This window comes from Prorops nasuta, unplaced genomic scaffold (genome assembly GCF_024137725.1).
Source record: "Prorops nasuta isolate Cenicafe-Biocafe unplaced genomic scaffold, Cenicafe_Pnas_1.2 PNAS00045, whole genome shotgun sequence".
Taxonomy (NCBI): Eukaryota; Metazoa; Arthropoda; class Insecta; order Hymenoptera; family Bethylidae; genus Prorops; species Prorops nasuta.
This window is the reverse complement of record NW_027116842.1, coordinates 144,582-161,965: the sequence shown is the minus strand read 5'-3', so window position 1 is coordinate 161,965 and position 17,384 is coordinate 144,582. Positions and strand designations below refer to the sequence as shown.

Here is a 17,384-nt window from a genome sequence, read left to right as displayed (position 1 = left end):
GTGTTTCATGCAGCAATGAATGAACTGGTCGTTTTTGAATTTTACTCACTGCGATTGTGTGTAGTGGGTTGTAGTCGAGGTAAAACGTTCCTCGCTGCTGGTGCTCTCATAAATGTTGAACTCTGTGCGGAAAGTGCGCAGCGGCCGTTGCTCCTGAAGAGCACGCTGAAACAGTAACGACAGAAGGTACGTTACCGTCAACATCTTTCATTAATCCGCTCGGTTCAGCGGTCACCGTAGCGCAGTTTCTCGCGTTCATCCGGATGCAACGACCAATTTCTCAACTTCATTATTCCGGACCTCTCTTAAACTTTGCGCGTTATAACTTTACGATATATATGTATATGTATATATATATATATACGAGCGTGTAAATCGAGAAGAAAACACGTGTGACTCGAGGCAGCGCAGTGCCAAGTATACAAATAATTTTGTCCTGTGTTCTAAAATACTTTCTTTCATTGATTTATGCCAGCGCAAGCATATCGCATCGACTTGCTGCGATAAGCCGTATCAGCCCGGTAAAACACCACTACTATAATATACATTTGTTTCACGCTTACGAAAGATTCTCTCCGCACGTTAAAACATCTCAAACGAGAAAATTATTGTAATAGGGAATTGGTGTGTTTGAAATTTACGAATGAAAAACGGCACTGCGATGCTCGAATTATGCTCGTTGGATGCAAATGATCAAAGTTTACGACTGTTTATTTCTCTCTGTAGGTATCTAGCACCGGCAGATCTTATCTGGGATCGCTTCTTCGCGTCGATAACAGCTCATTTTTACAACAAGCTAATAAATGTATGAGCTTTGATACGATTCAATAAACGAACTTGGACACACAGTGGCCTTCTTGCACGGAAAACAAAACGATCACTCGACGTTCTCACTCCTTCAAAAATTGACATCTCCCGCGTGGCAAGCAGCGTGACACTGAACTAGTTTAAAAATAATTTTTAGATGAGTTCACGCTTTTACGAAGCACAAGATACACCAATGAGCAAAGGTGCGCGCGCGTGTGTGTGTCTGCGCGCTGTACTCATACGTTTACGAAACATATGCTGATAGAGCGTTATTTGACTATTTATAATTCCAAAGAGAAGCGCGCTTTTCGCTCAGCCTTTCACACGCTTGTTAAATGTCGAGGTATAAAGTTGCTCGAGACATCGTTGAAAACGTCAAAACTAAACTTCAAGTGGCTAATGTGGCTCGAGTGCGAAAAGTGAAAATTAATGTAACGCTAAAGTAACGAAAGAAAAAGTGCAGAATTAAGAGAATCATTGTTGTTTGTTCAGATAACAAAAGCCGTAAAGTAAAGCAAAGTCACGAATGAAGAAAGCTCTCTTAATTCTCATGGAGCATGGGCAGAAAATGTGGAAATAACAATTCCAGATATGGAAAGGACGCCGGGAAGCATTTATCATGCTGGACGTAACGCGTGCAGATTTTTCCCACGCGATAATCGACGGAAGATCGGCTCTCTCCGGTACGGAGTGGCCTCTGCTTCGACTCTTCTCGTGTTTCTCGCGGCAAGTAAACCTCTGCAGGATCGAGCTACTGCGTGTGCAAACTGCAATAATTATTCTTTCTTTTCCTCCTTAGCGAGGCCACAAAAAATGACGTCACGAATCGCTCTTTATATCCACCGAATAAGAAACATAAACGGTCGTCCTTCGGCCATTCAATCCCGACTCTTTTGGCGCGCGCGCGCGGTAGCCTTTCAATAGCTGATCGAGCCCGGAGCATAAACGTGTATAATGCAAAACTATGAATCGTGACCTTGGATGAAAACTTTTTATACGTCCGTCGCGAATCCGTCGAGTCCTGAAAGAGAGTGTCACCGTGCGCTGTCATCGGTAACTCGCGCTGCAATAAACGGTGGTGACATCATGGCTATTATGACGTCACGACAGCACTGCAGCACCGTGAACTTGAAACCTCGAAGCTCGCGTACAATTGCGTAATCGGCCGGCCGGCCGGCACTTGGAGCAGTGACAGTAATTTTGCAACGCGTTCAAAACACTATTCCTGGAGCACGCAGAGAGCTGGGGGAGCACGCTTCGTTGAAACGCAGCATAAATCCTGAGCGACGACTCGAAGCTACCGGTAATCACGGCAATTTGCATTTGCCCTTCTCGAACGAGTGATTTTCACAGGAATAGCGTCACCGCGGACGAAAATATCAATTCCAAAATCCTTCCTCCTCGTTAACGTCTCTACACAAATTAGCGTATTTTTATTTCATCGGACCAACGCGTCTCTCGCGTGACACTCGTCCGTGATAAAAATCCGGCTATTTTTGATTCCTTCGAGTGTCGCTCGTTCATAAATTGATCGATTCTACCACCTCGAAACTAATTATTAATGCGAGAGAAATACGGTCAAGGAATGACCACACGATAGAGAAGAACGTGAATTACCTGCGTTACGACTCTTTTTCTCGATGGATTCATCGTTCCAGCGATATGTCAAAGTCTGTATCTATTACCTCGACGAGCCTGCGTATAACAGCGTTTCATTCTCCACATTCATTGTTTCTTAAAAATAACTCATATTCGAGCATGCTCGAGGGAGCTTCCATCGTTGTTACTGCAACTCGCGACGGACGATGACAAATATTTGTCTTCTCGGTCCAACACGGTTATATATAGTTACTCGTACAATTATACATGGTCACTGATCGCACCGATATCGTATAATTAGAGAAGACGCTGACGAGCGTAAACGAGTGCTCCGAGACGACCTAGGGCAACGAGAGAGAGAGAGAGAGAGAGAGAGAGAGAGAGCTTCGGTTCGATTACGCAAAACGTGGAAGGATCGTCTCTCAATGAAGAGAGGCTCTCGACGTCACCGATAAAATTACAATGTACGAAACGTTATCGGGGTCGACTGGTCCAACGCGCGTCCAAGCACTCGCGAAGCGAAAACAATTGTACAATAGGCACTCGTTAACGAGGCTCGCAGGGTTTCTCGTGGCCCTTGGTCAACGCACGTGTGACAAAATAAGAATCCATTTTTAGCCGCAGCGACGAAAGTGCTCGAAACGACGTTAACGGAACGAGTTCATCCGGGAGACTGACTGACGCTAAAGCTGGCGAAGCGGCCGGCGTGCTTCGAGGCACGTGCTCAACGCGATATTATACTTTCCTCAACTTCTTCTTCATCATCGCGCCGTTGCATCTGTCATTGGCCGATAAACCTCTCAGGAATATCTCTAGTATGCGATGGGCATGCTATATTGATACTCGTCTTACGTAATGTACCAGATATCTCTTCTTTTTTTAATCAGCCAGCGTGAATTTTCTTACAACACACTTTCGCAAACAGTATGAGTAATACAACACAGCTATACAGCCTTCCACTTTTTCTACGTCTACAAAAACTTTCTCGACGGGCTTGACAGTTGATTCAATATTCTCTCTGCGATAATTTGTTTTTAACCGTAACGAGGGGTTTTTTTTTTTTTTTTTTTTTTTTTTTAAATAAACACAGCTGTACGTCGCGCTGTCAATTTTTATTCGTGTTTCTATATTTATAGCGTATACATGTACATAGCGTTTAACAATCCGGCGCTCCTACGAGTTTAAAGTGTCATATACGCCACCTTCGATGTAATTCTGATTCCAGGCATCAGAGAGATTGTTTGTGCGGTTTACGTGCAGCTCGCGCGTTATTCCATACGCGTAAATAGTTTTAGGTGCAAGGACAGTTGGTCGTACCACCCACGTAATTTTGCCACATGATATCTTTTTATGGAAGAAACTTTGAAGAGCCTCGTATAGTGCACGAATACAGCAGCACCAGCGGGAGAAACCACGTCTCCGCCCTTTGCGCTTATCGATTCTTCGCGAAAGCAGCGGGGAGGAAACGCGAAAGAATCCCTTGAAATTCGCTAATGAGATCATTTCTTTCTTTTTTTCAACCGGAAGCGTCATTCGTTTGCCTCGTTAAAATTCTGATTCTCTCTCATGGGCCATATATATGTATATTGGGCTAAGACGAGAGGAGAAACTAGAATATTTGCGCAAGACACTCTCCGCCGGCGTCTCTTTCTCGTGACATCATCCAGTGGAATCAAAAAAGGAAGGATATATATACATGATGTAATATCGATCGGAATTGAAATTTACTTTCTACGTCATGGACGCCGTTTTCGATTAATCGCACGATCCAACGTGTTCCCTGATCGCATGCACTTCCAGCCTGCACGTGCTTATACCGCTATCAATTGGTATAGCGAGGTGCATATACGACACGAGAGAAATCAATTATTCGTCACACCAATGATTTCCTTATCTCGACCTGACAAAAAAATCTTACGATACGTGCATAAGAGGGAATTTTTACGCGTGGACAAATGCTGTATGAGAATATTTAACTTGAATATGGAATATTGAGAAAAAAAAGTCAAGTGCAAGAGTTTTTCGCGTATCGGTGGAGAAATAAAATTTTTAGTGTAGGGAAGTATGGATAATAAATTGCGCACGAGTATATCTGGTAAGTGTGCATAGAATCCGGTAGAGATAAGGCACTAAAAGGTGTTAGCGTGCGAACGAGTAGTTGAACGTATTCATTATCAGGAACCAACTGGCATGATACGAAATGGGCCAAACTACGAGATTTAATGGGTATACGATGCTCCACAATCAGCACTTTAACTCGTGTAATGCGAGCTCGAAACGTTTGCGTATTTTGCTCCTTGCAATTAATTCTATTCGCGTCCAACGTTCCTAAGCTCCAAAGGTTAGGAGGACCCTAAAATATCTGGGGAGCCACCTACTTTGTGATACGAATTTCTAATTGCAACTATAGGTATATATATATATATATATATATATATACACATACGTAGCCAACTGTGTCAGGACTCTGAAATTCCTAGTCAGTCCATTTCGGCATTGATTTAGATTCATCGAACGCATTTAAATTTACGCTTACGAGAGAAAACGATTAAATTAATTTAATAATCGCTGCGAGATTAGTAGATATAAAATATATAAGAGAAAACGGGATATTTACCTGTAAAGATGCGTCCTCCGGATGCAACAGAGCCAGCTGCCTGACACGTTCCTCGAGTAGATTAAGGAGGGTGGTAAATTTTCTGTTGAGAGTATCCAAATCACGAGCTATATTATCCACCGTAGTGACGGAATCTCTTCGAGGCCTTTTGACAGACGCGTCCAAGGATGGACAAACCTCTTCCAATAGTTCTTTAAACGCTCTGAGCCTCTGTCCGTAGATCTAAAGGTTTCGGTTAGTCCGTTAGGGTTAGTACATTAGATCATTTGGACCATTACCGGCTAGCCTTCACAAGCGACAGTGAAAGACGGTAGAGCACGATTGTGTGTAAGTGCACTTTGCTTCAACGTTATTGACCCAATGTGGTAATTGCGTTAATTCCAGTTAATTTCTAAGATACACTCTACTTCTGGGTAATAATTAGTGAATGACGCGCGTTTATGTGCTACGCATTGGTATTATTCGAACAAAACATGTCACGTTCTTATAATTAGAATTAGAATTGATTAAAAGCCTGATATATTAACATTAATTGATCATGTCTATTAAGGAATTATCGAATGAGTTCATTTTATGAAATAATTTATGTGTCCTTTTACGTCTTTTTGAGTTATGCAAAATTAACGATATAACGTATTAGCATACCACACTGGGTCACCCGCAATAGAAGTGACGGCATATATACATACTATATCCAACACCCGCAGACTATGTGCGTTTTTTTTTACTACCTTCTAGGCGGCCGACCTGAATCACCATTCAACCTTTCTACTCGTTTTAATGTACTACATTGTGATTAAAGTAATGTTTCAAGTTTTAGGTAAATGTATGACGCAAGTGTTTAGTTGGCGCGATTAGAAACGTTAGCATAAGTGGAGCAGTTTTTTTTTTTTTAGTTTAATAGGTAAAATTTTGTTTAACAAAAATCGCTAAAAAATGAAGGATGTAAAAAGAATAACATTTACCGATTGAGAGAAAGACAGTATCTCGGTAAACAATAGGCTGTAGGAAGCGTAGAGACTCGGGAATGTTCTGTCGTTGATCGCTGAAAGATCGTCTTAATTCGACGTAATATTGATATGTGTACATGTCGCCGAAATGTTCGTCAAATATGTACAGTGTCGAGACTATGTATATCTAAATTCCATTCATTCATTCATCACACACACATACAGTAAGCTCCTTAAGGCTACCTAGAATCTGCCTTCAACTGCCGAATGCAACTCTCATCTTACCTTGCCCTCGCGAATCAGTCTGCCACCGGTTACATTCACAATCTCGATTGACGGAGTACGATCGACAACTTGGTTCATTAGGTTCTAAAAGTACAGCGAAATTAGTTGAAGCCTTTGAGTGTAATTAATTAATATAATTTTCGCATCGATTCCACCGTACTGTAGCAATACCTTTGCATTCTCCACGTCAAGCTTGACATAGCACTCGTCGACAAAATCAACCTCATTCTGGTAGGAATTGTGATACTGCTGCGCAAGGCCGTATGCCGTCTCCGCACTACGAAGCCTATCGACTAATTGACCACAGACATTGGTCCATCTTGCATTGAGTCTATTTACTTCGGCATCCAGTCTATCCATATCTCCATGTGGTCCCCTGTGATTTGGCCTAGACTTCTCAACGAGGCGTCGTGCATTATGAGCGTCGTCGTTCAATTGATCGATCGACAATTGCTGCTGGGCAATGGCATTCTGAAGAATCATCAGATCTTCCAAAACGTTTTGAAGACCCTTCACGTCAGAAGGCAGTTCCCCGAAGGACGCTAATTTGATCTCAAATTCGGTGATCGCGTTGGTATTTTCGTCCAGACTGGAGAGTACAATCTCGATGCATTTGAGACGCTCCACGTACAGACTACTCAGGTTCCACAGATGATTCCACTTAGTCATCACGCTGTCGAGCTTATTTCTCATGGCCGGTGTCTTCAGGGTTATTCCACGGAACGTTGTTTGGACCTGTTCAACGTCGGGCGCCAATCGTTGCAAATTCTGCTCGTAGTCTTTGTGTTCCAGAACCAAATGTTCGAGACTGTCGAGATCCCTGGGTAAGGGTGCTGCTATTCTAATGTTCAAAATTCTTTCGGCTTCGTCCAGAGCGTGCTGCAGCGACGTCACCTGGTCATTGAAAATACGTCCAGCATTCTTGGACTCTTCTTCCGCTCTGGCACGTTTCTCAAAGTCATCGAACAATCTATTTACATCTGCCATTTCGCGCCTCAATCGTCTCAACTGCGGATCCGATGGATCTCCTTCGGACAACAATTTATCAGCATCCTCGTTCAACGCCTTTCGTATAGCTGTGCGTTGATCCTGACCCATAGCTAAGAATTGCGGCAAATCCCAGCCTTTGACTACCTTGATAGTGGCAAATATCATGTTTTGTCTCAATCTGAGTTGCTTTCGTTGCCATAGAGCAATACTTCTGTCATACTGTCTTCTTAATCTTTCGGCTGCATCTAACGCATCTTTATCCGGCGGTTGAAGAGCAAAACAGATTCCAGGAACTGGAGACTCAACACCTTGGCAGTTCTTTACACGCCATTTTACTCGGCCCGAATTGTCGTACAACGTGCATTGCTCCCCTTTCTCGATGGACATCTGTAAAACCAAAATTTAATAAAATATGAAATTTAGCAATCAACTTATTGCAGCAAGCAACATGTATATCATATCTGTGCTCATAGAAAATATATAGCTCACGTTCACTTGTTTGTAGCTGCAAATACACGTCACTTGAAGAGGACGCGTCACCGGTTGTCTACGTTGTTTCATGGGCACTACTTCTTTCGCTTGTTCGACGAGTCTCTGCACATGTTCGCCGTAACTATTTAATTCTTCCCTTAATTCTTGCATGCCCTTCAGGAGACGCTCGCCTTCGGCCAAAGAAAAGTCCGATTGCGAGTAAACAGAGTTAAGAACGCTGTCTCGCTTGGAGATCCATTGTTCCGCTTGTTGAATATCCTTGAAGAATTGTTGACTTTGAGCTGCATGCTTCAAATGAACTTCCAGGCACAGAGTCAACTGTAGAAGCCAGGCCCATTGGCTCTGCATTGCCGACATGTACGCTTCAATTGTCTTAGCGGCAGGATGATGTTGAAGAACCAGAGCCTCGCCACGGTCTTGAACGGCGGAGAATTGAATCTCACGCTTCTCCAAGTCACTCATCAAAGACTGCAAATAAATTACAATTATATCGTCTGATCCGAATATATCCGTTGAAATTAGAAAGACTTTCGAACAAATTAAAAACCAATTTTCTTATCTATAAACCAATGTAATCTATTTACCTCTATACCAGATCCATAAGTTTGCTTGGGAATCATAGAAAAAATTGTATAAGGTAATGATTGAACTATTGCATATGCTAAAGAAGTAAGTCAAGAAATTATACTCCATACATACCTCGTAATATTGCTCGATGCTCTGCACATTGAGAGTCTTATCACTCCAATCGCGAGTGACTTCGGTTTCCTCTTTTGCATTCAGCCAAATTAATTCATTGGTAGCGGATTGAATAAAGTCCTGAAGGGTGTCCAAATCGGAGAGTCGTTTATTGGAGGTAGTCAATAACTCTGCATATATCTTTTGCAGAGTACTAAGATGCTGACTGTACAAAGTGAGTTCTTCCCCTTGGAAGTTACACTTGGCTTGAACACATTTTTCAATCTTAGAATGGAACTGATCGATGTTCTTATGCTCGCGTTGATGATTCTCAAGCTCATTTTGAACACTGGTCAAATCAGATCCATATTCTGCTTCCTGTAGCTGTTTCAGTTTGCTCTTGCACCAATCGATACAATCGTGAAGAGCTCGGAAATGAGGATTGGTATCGACCAATCTCGTTTCATGGACGGTTGTGCGATGTTTGGTTACGACTCGCTCTTCTACGGGGAATGATACAGCGGAAAGTGGTTGCACCAAGCGCTTATGCAGAAGGGAGCGCAGAGCAACCCAACGTTGATGTAGTTTTTGTACTCTGAAAATCATTGAAAGATGCTGTAATATAAAAATTACAAAAAGAAAAAACTGTCCGTACCTTTTGTGAAGCTCTCCAGCTTGACTGTATCTGCCTTCGGTCAGAGTATGAACATCCGTGAAGATGTTTTGAATTTGAATCTCTGTATTGCGTATATCCTGTTCTAATAAATCCACCGCGTGTTTTGCTTTCAACGGATGTAGACGATCGAGACGTCGAGCTTCATCTTCGACGCGCCTCTCGAGCTCCTCCAGTCGATTATCGGTAGACTTCATCTCACGATGTACTTTCTCGGCGAGTCGTTGTAATCTTTCGAGACTATAAACAACGGAGTGTGTGAGAATAAATGATAAAATGTTCAGAGTACCTACATTTCTCTCGTAAGAGAGGCTGTTCATAAAACAACTAACCGTTTGATCTCGTCGATTATGGCCTGTTCTCTCTCCTCGTGAAGCATCATAAGACGAGTCCAGTTCTTTTCGATGACTTCGATGTGCAATTCCGGCTCCAGATCAACTTCGCCGACCGCATCAAAGTATTTCTGCAAATCTCTGAATATATAAGTCAAGCGCTGTTTATCTCGGTGTCGGGGTGGCACTTCCTCGTTTTTGAATTTAGCACTGTCAGTCGCGAGCTTCTTCATTTCGATCAGAGTAGGTGGGAAGGATCTTTCTTGCACGAGGCTCATCTTCTCGCGCATCCAGAGGTGGAGGGAGCTGGAGAGTTCGCGGTACTCGGCCGATCTTCTTTGCGCTTCGGGGTCGTAGAGAGGATGAATCGATGGCGGCTCCGGGAATACATCGTAGAGCGATGAGATGTACGTTATCAAGGACTTCTCGTCCGGTTCGGGGGTATCAACATCTGCAACGGAATAAACACACAGCCGTCAATCAACATGTTTCCAATGTCAAAGTTTTTTTTCTTCCAACTACGCATTAATGGCACAATCGTCGAATGCTCCACAGACAGGTGTAATACCCGTTGCACTTTTCCTTCGAGCTTCAATGAACTTTCATGACGTGCTGCTCGATCATCAAACAAGGTATAATTACGATAGACCATTCTCGAGGCTCGATTAACATGAGATAACCGCATTAAGAACAATGGGTATAAATATAAAACGTGTCGCACGAAAAGCTACACTACTTTGGATTACGTAACGAATACACTTGTAATATCGATAGTCATTAATAAGATCAGTGATGCAATTCGATCTGGAGAACAATGAAATTGCTGTTACACTGCGCTAAAACAGAAGGTTCTTGAACCACAATTAATTTCTTCTTTAGGTCAATATTCAACCGAGAGAAGAAGACTGAAAGGTTTTTGTGACATAAAAGAGAGTATTTTGATTAGAAGAGAATAAATAGTCGAGTGAAACTGTAATTCGTGAAAATGAATGATTTTTTAATGACCAATGAGAGGAAAAGCGAAGAATTCACAGAGTGAAGCTATTGCTACGTCTCTTTGTGCTAAAAGCCGAAATACTTTTGGATTTCTCCAATTCCGGCCACGCGTCTACGAGACAATGGACGTTAGAGCTCCGTGTGCGTCACCTATGGCAGCTATAATTGTATGAGAAGCCGGTGTCACGGTGTGCGAGTTTGGCCGGAAGTAGTGTAGCGAGTACCGTGACCAAAAAAAAAAAAACGTGTACGACCATGTGTGTCAGTCCACTCACACTGGGTAGCAACAATGTATGCACTTTGTCGAGAGAGGAGCACGAATCACTCGTCCTGTCTCCACCTATATATCTACATATATATATATATATATATATCCTTTCTTCGATACTCCAGTAGAATAATCCTCGCCAATTATAGAAAAACTTTTACCAACTTGAAATGTTTAAGATTTTTAAGTGATTGACGTTATCTTCTCTATCAGCCAAGTGAAAATTCATTGTAAGAAATACGTCGTATCTGAGGATATCTCGAGTTCTCACGTGTAGCTGAGAAATCACCGAGTCCTATTGTGCTTTGTTAGAAACCAACTATGTCTAGGCTCAAGGTTTTAAAAAAGAGAGAAACAAACTATTATTTTTGAGCGTACCTTCCGGAACAGATAGTGTATATAATAAAAATCTTCCGGAAAATCTATATTGCACTTCTTAATTACCCAAGTGGTAAAAAAATGGAATAAATATCCTTCGAGCATACATAGCCGAAGAAATGCTTCGCGTATACGTTTCTCGCGCAGAGATAGCCACTATACTTGGCTGAAAGCGGAGAGTACTCGTTTATCCGACCTATCGAACCCTGCCACTCGTGATTCTGGATTAGGATTTCTTCTTCCGAGATCCTAATCACTAGCCATGCATTTGACCTCTCGTCAAACTTACCTATCAACGGCTATATATAAATATGTTTGAAATGGATACCCGCGAAACGAACAAGCTTTACGTTATATATTCGCGATTGATAAGTTTGCTGCAATAAAAATGAGAGAAAATGCGTGGAAGTATATATATATATATATATATATACCTTCGGGATCGAGAAGCCTGGTAACGCCGTACTCGCGCTCGGCAACGTAAAACACCCGTTCGAGTCGCTCTCGAGCCTGGCAAGAGTGCGCGGTCCTCCAGTCTACGAGGTCGGGACGGTTTCTGTGTATAAGCGCACTGAAGGCCAGGCCATCCCTCCAGGAACCCGTAAAGTCCGTCACTCGGACTCCGGGATAGCGAGCCGTCGATCGTCTGGCCCATCTTAGAAGAGCTTCACGGGCAGTGACGTTTGGTTCTTGTCCAACAACAATGTCAGATATCTGCAAAATTTCAAACAATCGCATTAATTTATACTCTTCGTTTTACGTGCTGTAAATAGAAAGAAATATTCCATGTACAAAAGCAGTTCTTTCTCTTAAATATACATAGAGACAAACGCATTTTGTACTTTCATTGGTATTTTTAGCCGATCGATCCTATATAACGGTATAAAAATTACACAAGACTATTCGTTCGAGTGAAAGCCCTGGAGTAATTGGAATATTCCATGTTTTATTGCTACAAGTTCCTCGAAATTTAATTTGTGTCTAGAGTTGAATTTAGAATGCCACAACAACGACGCGAACGACCGATCGGTCCAAAGGGCGATAACTCTAATTTTGGTGAATCGAAGGAAGGAGAGAACACAGATACAATTACATGGACGGCGAGAGAGGACGCTCGGGATTAGTTTCGTTCATCGGAGCGGTCAAAGGTCACGAGGAAGAAGCTTGAGCTAAAATTCGGTCCGTCGGATTAGAAGATATTCTCGCCAATAAATTGTTATCCTGCGAACCTATAACATTTGAATTTATTTAAACAAGTGCGAGAGTTACATATTGAAATCCGGACGGTTGACCTATCACGAGTTTCGAATCTTACAGAGATAATAGTTTCTTGTCAATGACTGTTCATCAAAGTCGATTGAACGCAAACGGACTCACTTTTGTTCGAGCGAACACTATCGTTTCGCAGTAATCCGCTATAGATTGCATAATCCAACGGAATATTAATCAATGATAAATCACGATTGAATTTTGGCACAAATATTCTTCAAGGTTTCTCTCAACGGTTCCTTCGTGAAAAGGCTCGAGATTCTCGTTTACAGGAATGCGCCACGAGATCGTAGCAGCTGTGACGTCATCACTCATCATCATCATCATCATTATGTAATAACATACGACGGCTGACTCTGGTCGAGGAAAAAAGTGCAAAAGTATAAGAGGGAAATAGAGTAGCTGGCAGAAGCTTGACATGATTATTAATGGTGCATCTTGCAATATTGTTAAAAAGTCACAACACACCGACATTACCTTTTATTAAGGGAATTTTTTCTAATTAAATGTATAGTAACCGTAGAGATGTGTAATTAGGTAGCTAATGATGTCGCCTAGGAGCGATCAGGTGACACGAAACACCATTACAGCACCATTAATTCGCTCGGCTGTATATATATACGATCATTTTAAAACATTACTTGTGCCAGGCTTTGATTCAACTGATTCAATCGAGTTGGAATCTTGAATTCCGTGAGAAAGCATCGCAGCATTGTTTGGTTCAAGGAATTCTTGCTATATATCGCAACCGACGCATAATAAGTATCGATTAAAAAAGTGATATATATATATATATATATATATATAGTATAAGGGAGAAAGCCCGCCCCGTCGCCAACGACAACGACGACGACGACGACGACAGAGAAAAGTCGCACGATTTCAATTATTATCATCATCATCGATGGCTCTGATAATGCGCGATCTCAGGAGTCACGGCCTCGACATAAATCGTACTTTAAAAGGAAAAGCAGGCGAATTAGAAAATGTACACCGTGTTCTGTTCCAAAAGAATTTAATACCAGAGGGGGGATGAAATGGAAGAAGCAGAATCAATTGTATTTTGGTATACGTACGAGTATATGTATATCAGAGGAAAGAGTCTCCCTCTCTCTCTCTCTCTCTCTTTCAGATTATACAGACGATGCTAATTCAAACGATACAGCAGGTACGTGTACGCATCAAGAGACACTAATTGGTACAAAGCACGGCTCGAAGCAATTAGAGATTAAAGTTATAATCGTCGTACATGTCGCGCTGAAAGATTATTTAGAAGAATGAAAGAATTCGTGAGAGTTTGTGAAAGTAATCGCGCTGCCTTATTCCCCACTGTCCTTTTAACGACGACCGTCGTTCAAGTGAAATTATGTCTCTTAATTCCGCCGAATGCATCATGGAATTGAAGAGTCTCGCTAGGTTCGCGTAGCGTGGGTGGAGTCGAGACTCGAGATTCGCGAACCGTTCTTTCGCCGCGGCGTTAATGGCAATCTCGCCGCGCTTTTCCATTTTAATGACCGCGCACTCGTCAACGTCGAATATTTCAGCGCGTGCGAGGGAGAATTTCTGCATCCTGTTTTCACCGAGCATCTCGGAGCGTTTAACGCCGCAGCATGTGCTAAATACGGCGTCAAAAGTCTAAAGGAGCGCTGTGAGCAGAGCTTTATTATATACCATTGCCTTAACCGCTGTTCTCTCTGCATTTCTATATATATATATATATATACAGCGAGGTACACTGTCGAGAAAAACACAAGGGTGCTATAACGATAATAAAGACACGACACGATTATCTCATCAAAGATGTAAGGTTCCGACTCTTATCTCTTTTGACCCAATTATTTTTTGGTGCTATATATATATATATATATATATAGGTGTGTTGAACAGGTGGTTCGAGATATTGCACGAAGAAACGTTTGGTCAGTCGTCGAACCATGGACGTTGGGCAAGTTAAGACATTTGGCTACCAATAAAATAATGCATCTTGTCAATCTCTTCGATTTCGCAACGTCAATTTACTGCCGCACCGTGCCGGCCTCTACGGTGCGTGGTTCCAGGTTCCATTCCTTTTCGAGAGACACAATAACTCGATAGCCCGATCGAGTCCCCGACATTGCCATAAACGTCGCAGTGACGTCACGAGTTTTAAGAAGCACCATTTCGTCGGTTCGCTCCCCTCAAGAACCTCGAGGTTTCTTCATCTCGCACCGCTCTTCTTTCCTGCGGAAACCCATAAATAAAAATAGCGCAGGAAAATCATCCTTTTACGCGCGAATCGCGCAGTTTCGAACATTCACAAATGTTATTCTGCAGTAATTTAATTAGTATATTTCATACAGGGTACGTAATAATAATGATAATAATTAGTGTTATCCGAGCAGACTTTTATCCTCTCGTTCTCCAAATCAGCCAATAACGAGGGTAAAAGGGAACGAAGGCTTGTTAACTTTTTTAGACGAGGGAATAACTGGGGGGAGGGGGGGGGGGGTAAAAAGAAGGAGCTGAACGGCGGAAAAGCACCGAACAAGAGAACATGAGCTAAACGATTGCATGGCAACTAAAAGACCGGACGATCTTTAATGCCCTTTAATTTGCTTCTACAAGCAAACTTAATAGTTTTACAGTGGGTGGCATTTGCCGTATTAACTGCAAGTTCCTATGGATTGGAGAAAGTTGCTTACTTGCAAAAAAAAAGGACAAAATGAACCTTTACCAAGGATCTTTGTGTATACACGTTCCAATATAAAACGATATATAGTTTAAATACCTGCTGAAATCTAGAGTCTTATGGATCGTGCATAATTATGTACATTCAAATATCCATAACTGAATATTGAGTAATAATTAATTGACATTAGTGTTTGAATTTTCTGAATACTGGTTCAAGTATTAAAAGGTAAACAGTGAGATTAAATTTTTTGAATTTTATCGAAACAACGAATAAAAGTGTAAATATGATTGAGTGAATAATTTGCGAAAAGTGGATAAAAATTTGTATTGGATTAGAATAAGAAATTGCAGGAATATCCGAGGATGAGTCGAGAGTTATCCGATGGAACGCCGAACGAATGGGAGCAGAAACGAAGCAGATGTGCAATTTATTCGCAGGTATACATGAGCGATGTTCGAGGGAAGAAGAGGGAGAAAGGATTGCTGCGTGTTTAGAAATGGCAAAAGCGTCGATAAAGTCGGACTAGCTGTAGGTATTATTCCCGAGAGGAAAACGTCAGTCGAGGATAATTCTCGCCATTTCCAGGAGGGAGAGACCAGACACCGTACTTGCAACCTGTAATTTCCGATATTGCATTTGCGCGCGATCTTCCGTCCTCCCGAGAGAGTGCGCATGGTTAAAGCAGATAAACGAAGAAAGTATACGATGCAATTTTCTTCCCAGTACCAACTCTACAAGAATTCGCCGTTTCCTGCAGCTGTAAAGAAAAATATATTTTGGCAAAGCGAAAAAAACTTGATATTTGCGCAAATCATTATAAGGAGACATACATGAGTGAATCACGGCAAATACTTATGAAGCAGATTCTTAATGAAAAAATATATGAGGAAGCAAGACGCAACTCTATCGTCTTGTACCAATTCGTATATAGAATACGTGGGCTGGTGGACCGTGGTCCGGGTATTTCCGTCTGGTAGATGTTAATTGCAAATTATACTCTATCATTGCTTCACGGTCCATCGATAAACAGTTGGGCCGAGGTTGAGGAGGCAGTTGCTCGCGAAGCCTTAAAAGAGCTAGGACGTCGAGGAGGAACGGATGGGGATTCTCGGCCCACGCGGCGCGCCAAACAGCGACGGCGGCCGGCGCCCGGTCCAAAGAAAAACCACCTTGTCCCTCTACGATCGAAGCAACAAACCGATCAATCATGCGTCATGGATGCTAATCGAGTTTGACGTCGACTGCCGTTATGGCACCGTGCGCGCCAATCCAGCTGCGTCGGAGGCCGCTAAATGTCGCCTTAATCCCACACCCATATGCGAGAATCCTTCGAGATCGATCCTCGACAATTTCCGGACGCGATGTATTATTTCTATTAATAGAAACGACTCTCGTCGGCCCCAAGCATTATTAATATTTATATCGCAAGAAAGTCGAAAATTGCCCCATGCGACTTCCGATCGCTCGGCAATCGGGTAGATTTATCGAACAAACACACGGACTCTGTTCCAACAATAACGTACTTGCAGCAGTGTGAACGTACTGCTCTATGGCGTAATCGACCTTGGCGTATCCTGCCAAGTTCACCTTGTCCCGAATATCGGAGTCATTCAGGAAAACGGGATTAAAAAGGCCAAAAGGTATATACATATATATATAGTACACACACACATATATATATATATATATATATATAGAGAGAGAGAGAGAGAGAGATCTGACTCATCGCGCGTAAAATCCTTTATAAATAATGTAGAGGAGAGAGCAGAAGCGATAAAACGACTCGAGCAGACTTTGTAAGGAGAGAATAATCGCGAAAGAAAAGATGGGAGGCTATAGGTGTGTAATGTGTATTCGAGCGTCAATAGGAGAATTGCTCGGTGCAAAGTGGAGGGCTTCGAGCCTCGTGCCTCGTCTCGTGGAGGAATGATTAATGGATGATAGGATTGTATATTTGATAGAGCAAGAAAGTGCTTAGTGAAAGGACGATTCTGATTTTCCGAGAAAAGTGCGGACGATAAACCGGTCACGTGCGGCGAGCGAGAAATCTGCCGTTGGATCGGTTTCCACTTGCCACGATCACCTTGGCCGTATATATGTGTATAAGTATAACGAATAAGTATATATACTGGTATAGTGTTCAACTATACTATATATATACTACGGTGCATGGATAGAGAAAGAAGAAGGTTCGCGCGGCAGAGAAGGTGCGCAGGCTGCTTGGTGTCCGGCCGTCCAGCCGACCGGGCTGCTTAACGTTACTCGAAGCCGAGTAGAACGCGCGATGAAGGCAAGGCGAGCCAAGTTGCGGAACTGGTCCCGAACGAACAGCAACCGGAACGGACCGGAATGAGAAAAGACGAGGAATGCAAGGCAGTG

The 17,384-nt window shown here is 42.4% G+C and overlaps 1 protein-coding gene across 1 annotated transcript in view; it reads right to left on the bottom strand.

The window, feature by feature from the left end:
• The window catches only part of shot (dystonin-like protein short stop), an 82,629-nt gene that overhangs the window by 33,660 nt on the left and 31,585 nt on the right, over positions 1-17,384 (bottom strand). Inside the window, exons 7-16 of the mRNA XM_066744474.1 lie at positions 11,500-11,779; positions 9,424-9,874; positions 9,074-9,331; positions 8,440-9,013; positions 8,325-8,348; positions 7,738-8,208; positions 6,430-7,635; positions 6,259-6,342; positions 5,024-5,245; positions 50-165 (exon numbers count right to left, since the gene is read on the bottom strand). Of these exons, the coding sequence (XP_066600571.1) occupies positions 50-165; positions 5,024-5,245; positions 6,259-6,342; positions 6,430-7,635; positions 7,738-8,208; positions 8,325-8,348; positions 8,440-9,013; positions 9,074-9,331; positions 9,424-9,874; positions 11,500-11,779 (3,686 nt within the window). The remainder of the gene's footprint in view (positions 1-49; positions 166-5,023; positions 5,246-6,258; positions 6,343-6,429; positions 7,636-7,737; positions 8,209-8,324; positions 8,349-8,439; positions 9,014-9,073; positions 9,332-9,423; positions 9,875-11,499; positions 11,780-17,384) is intronic.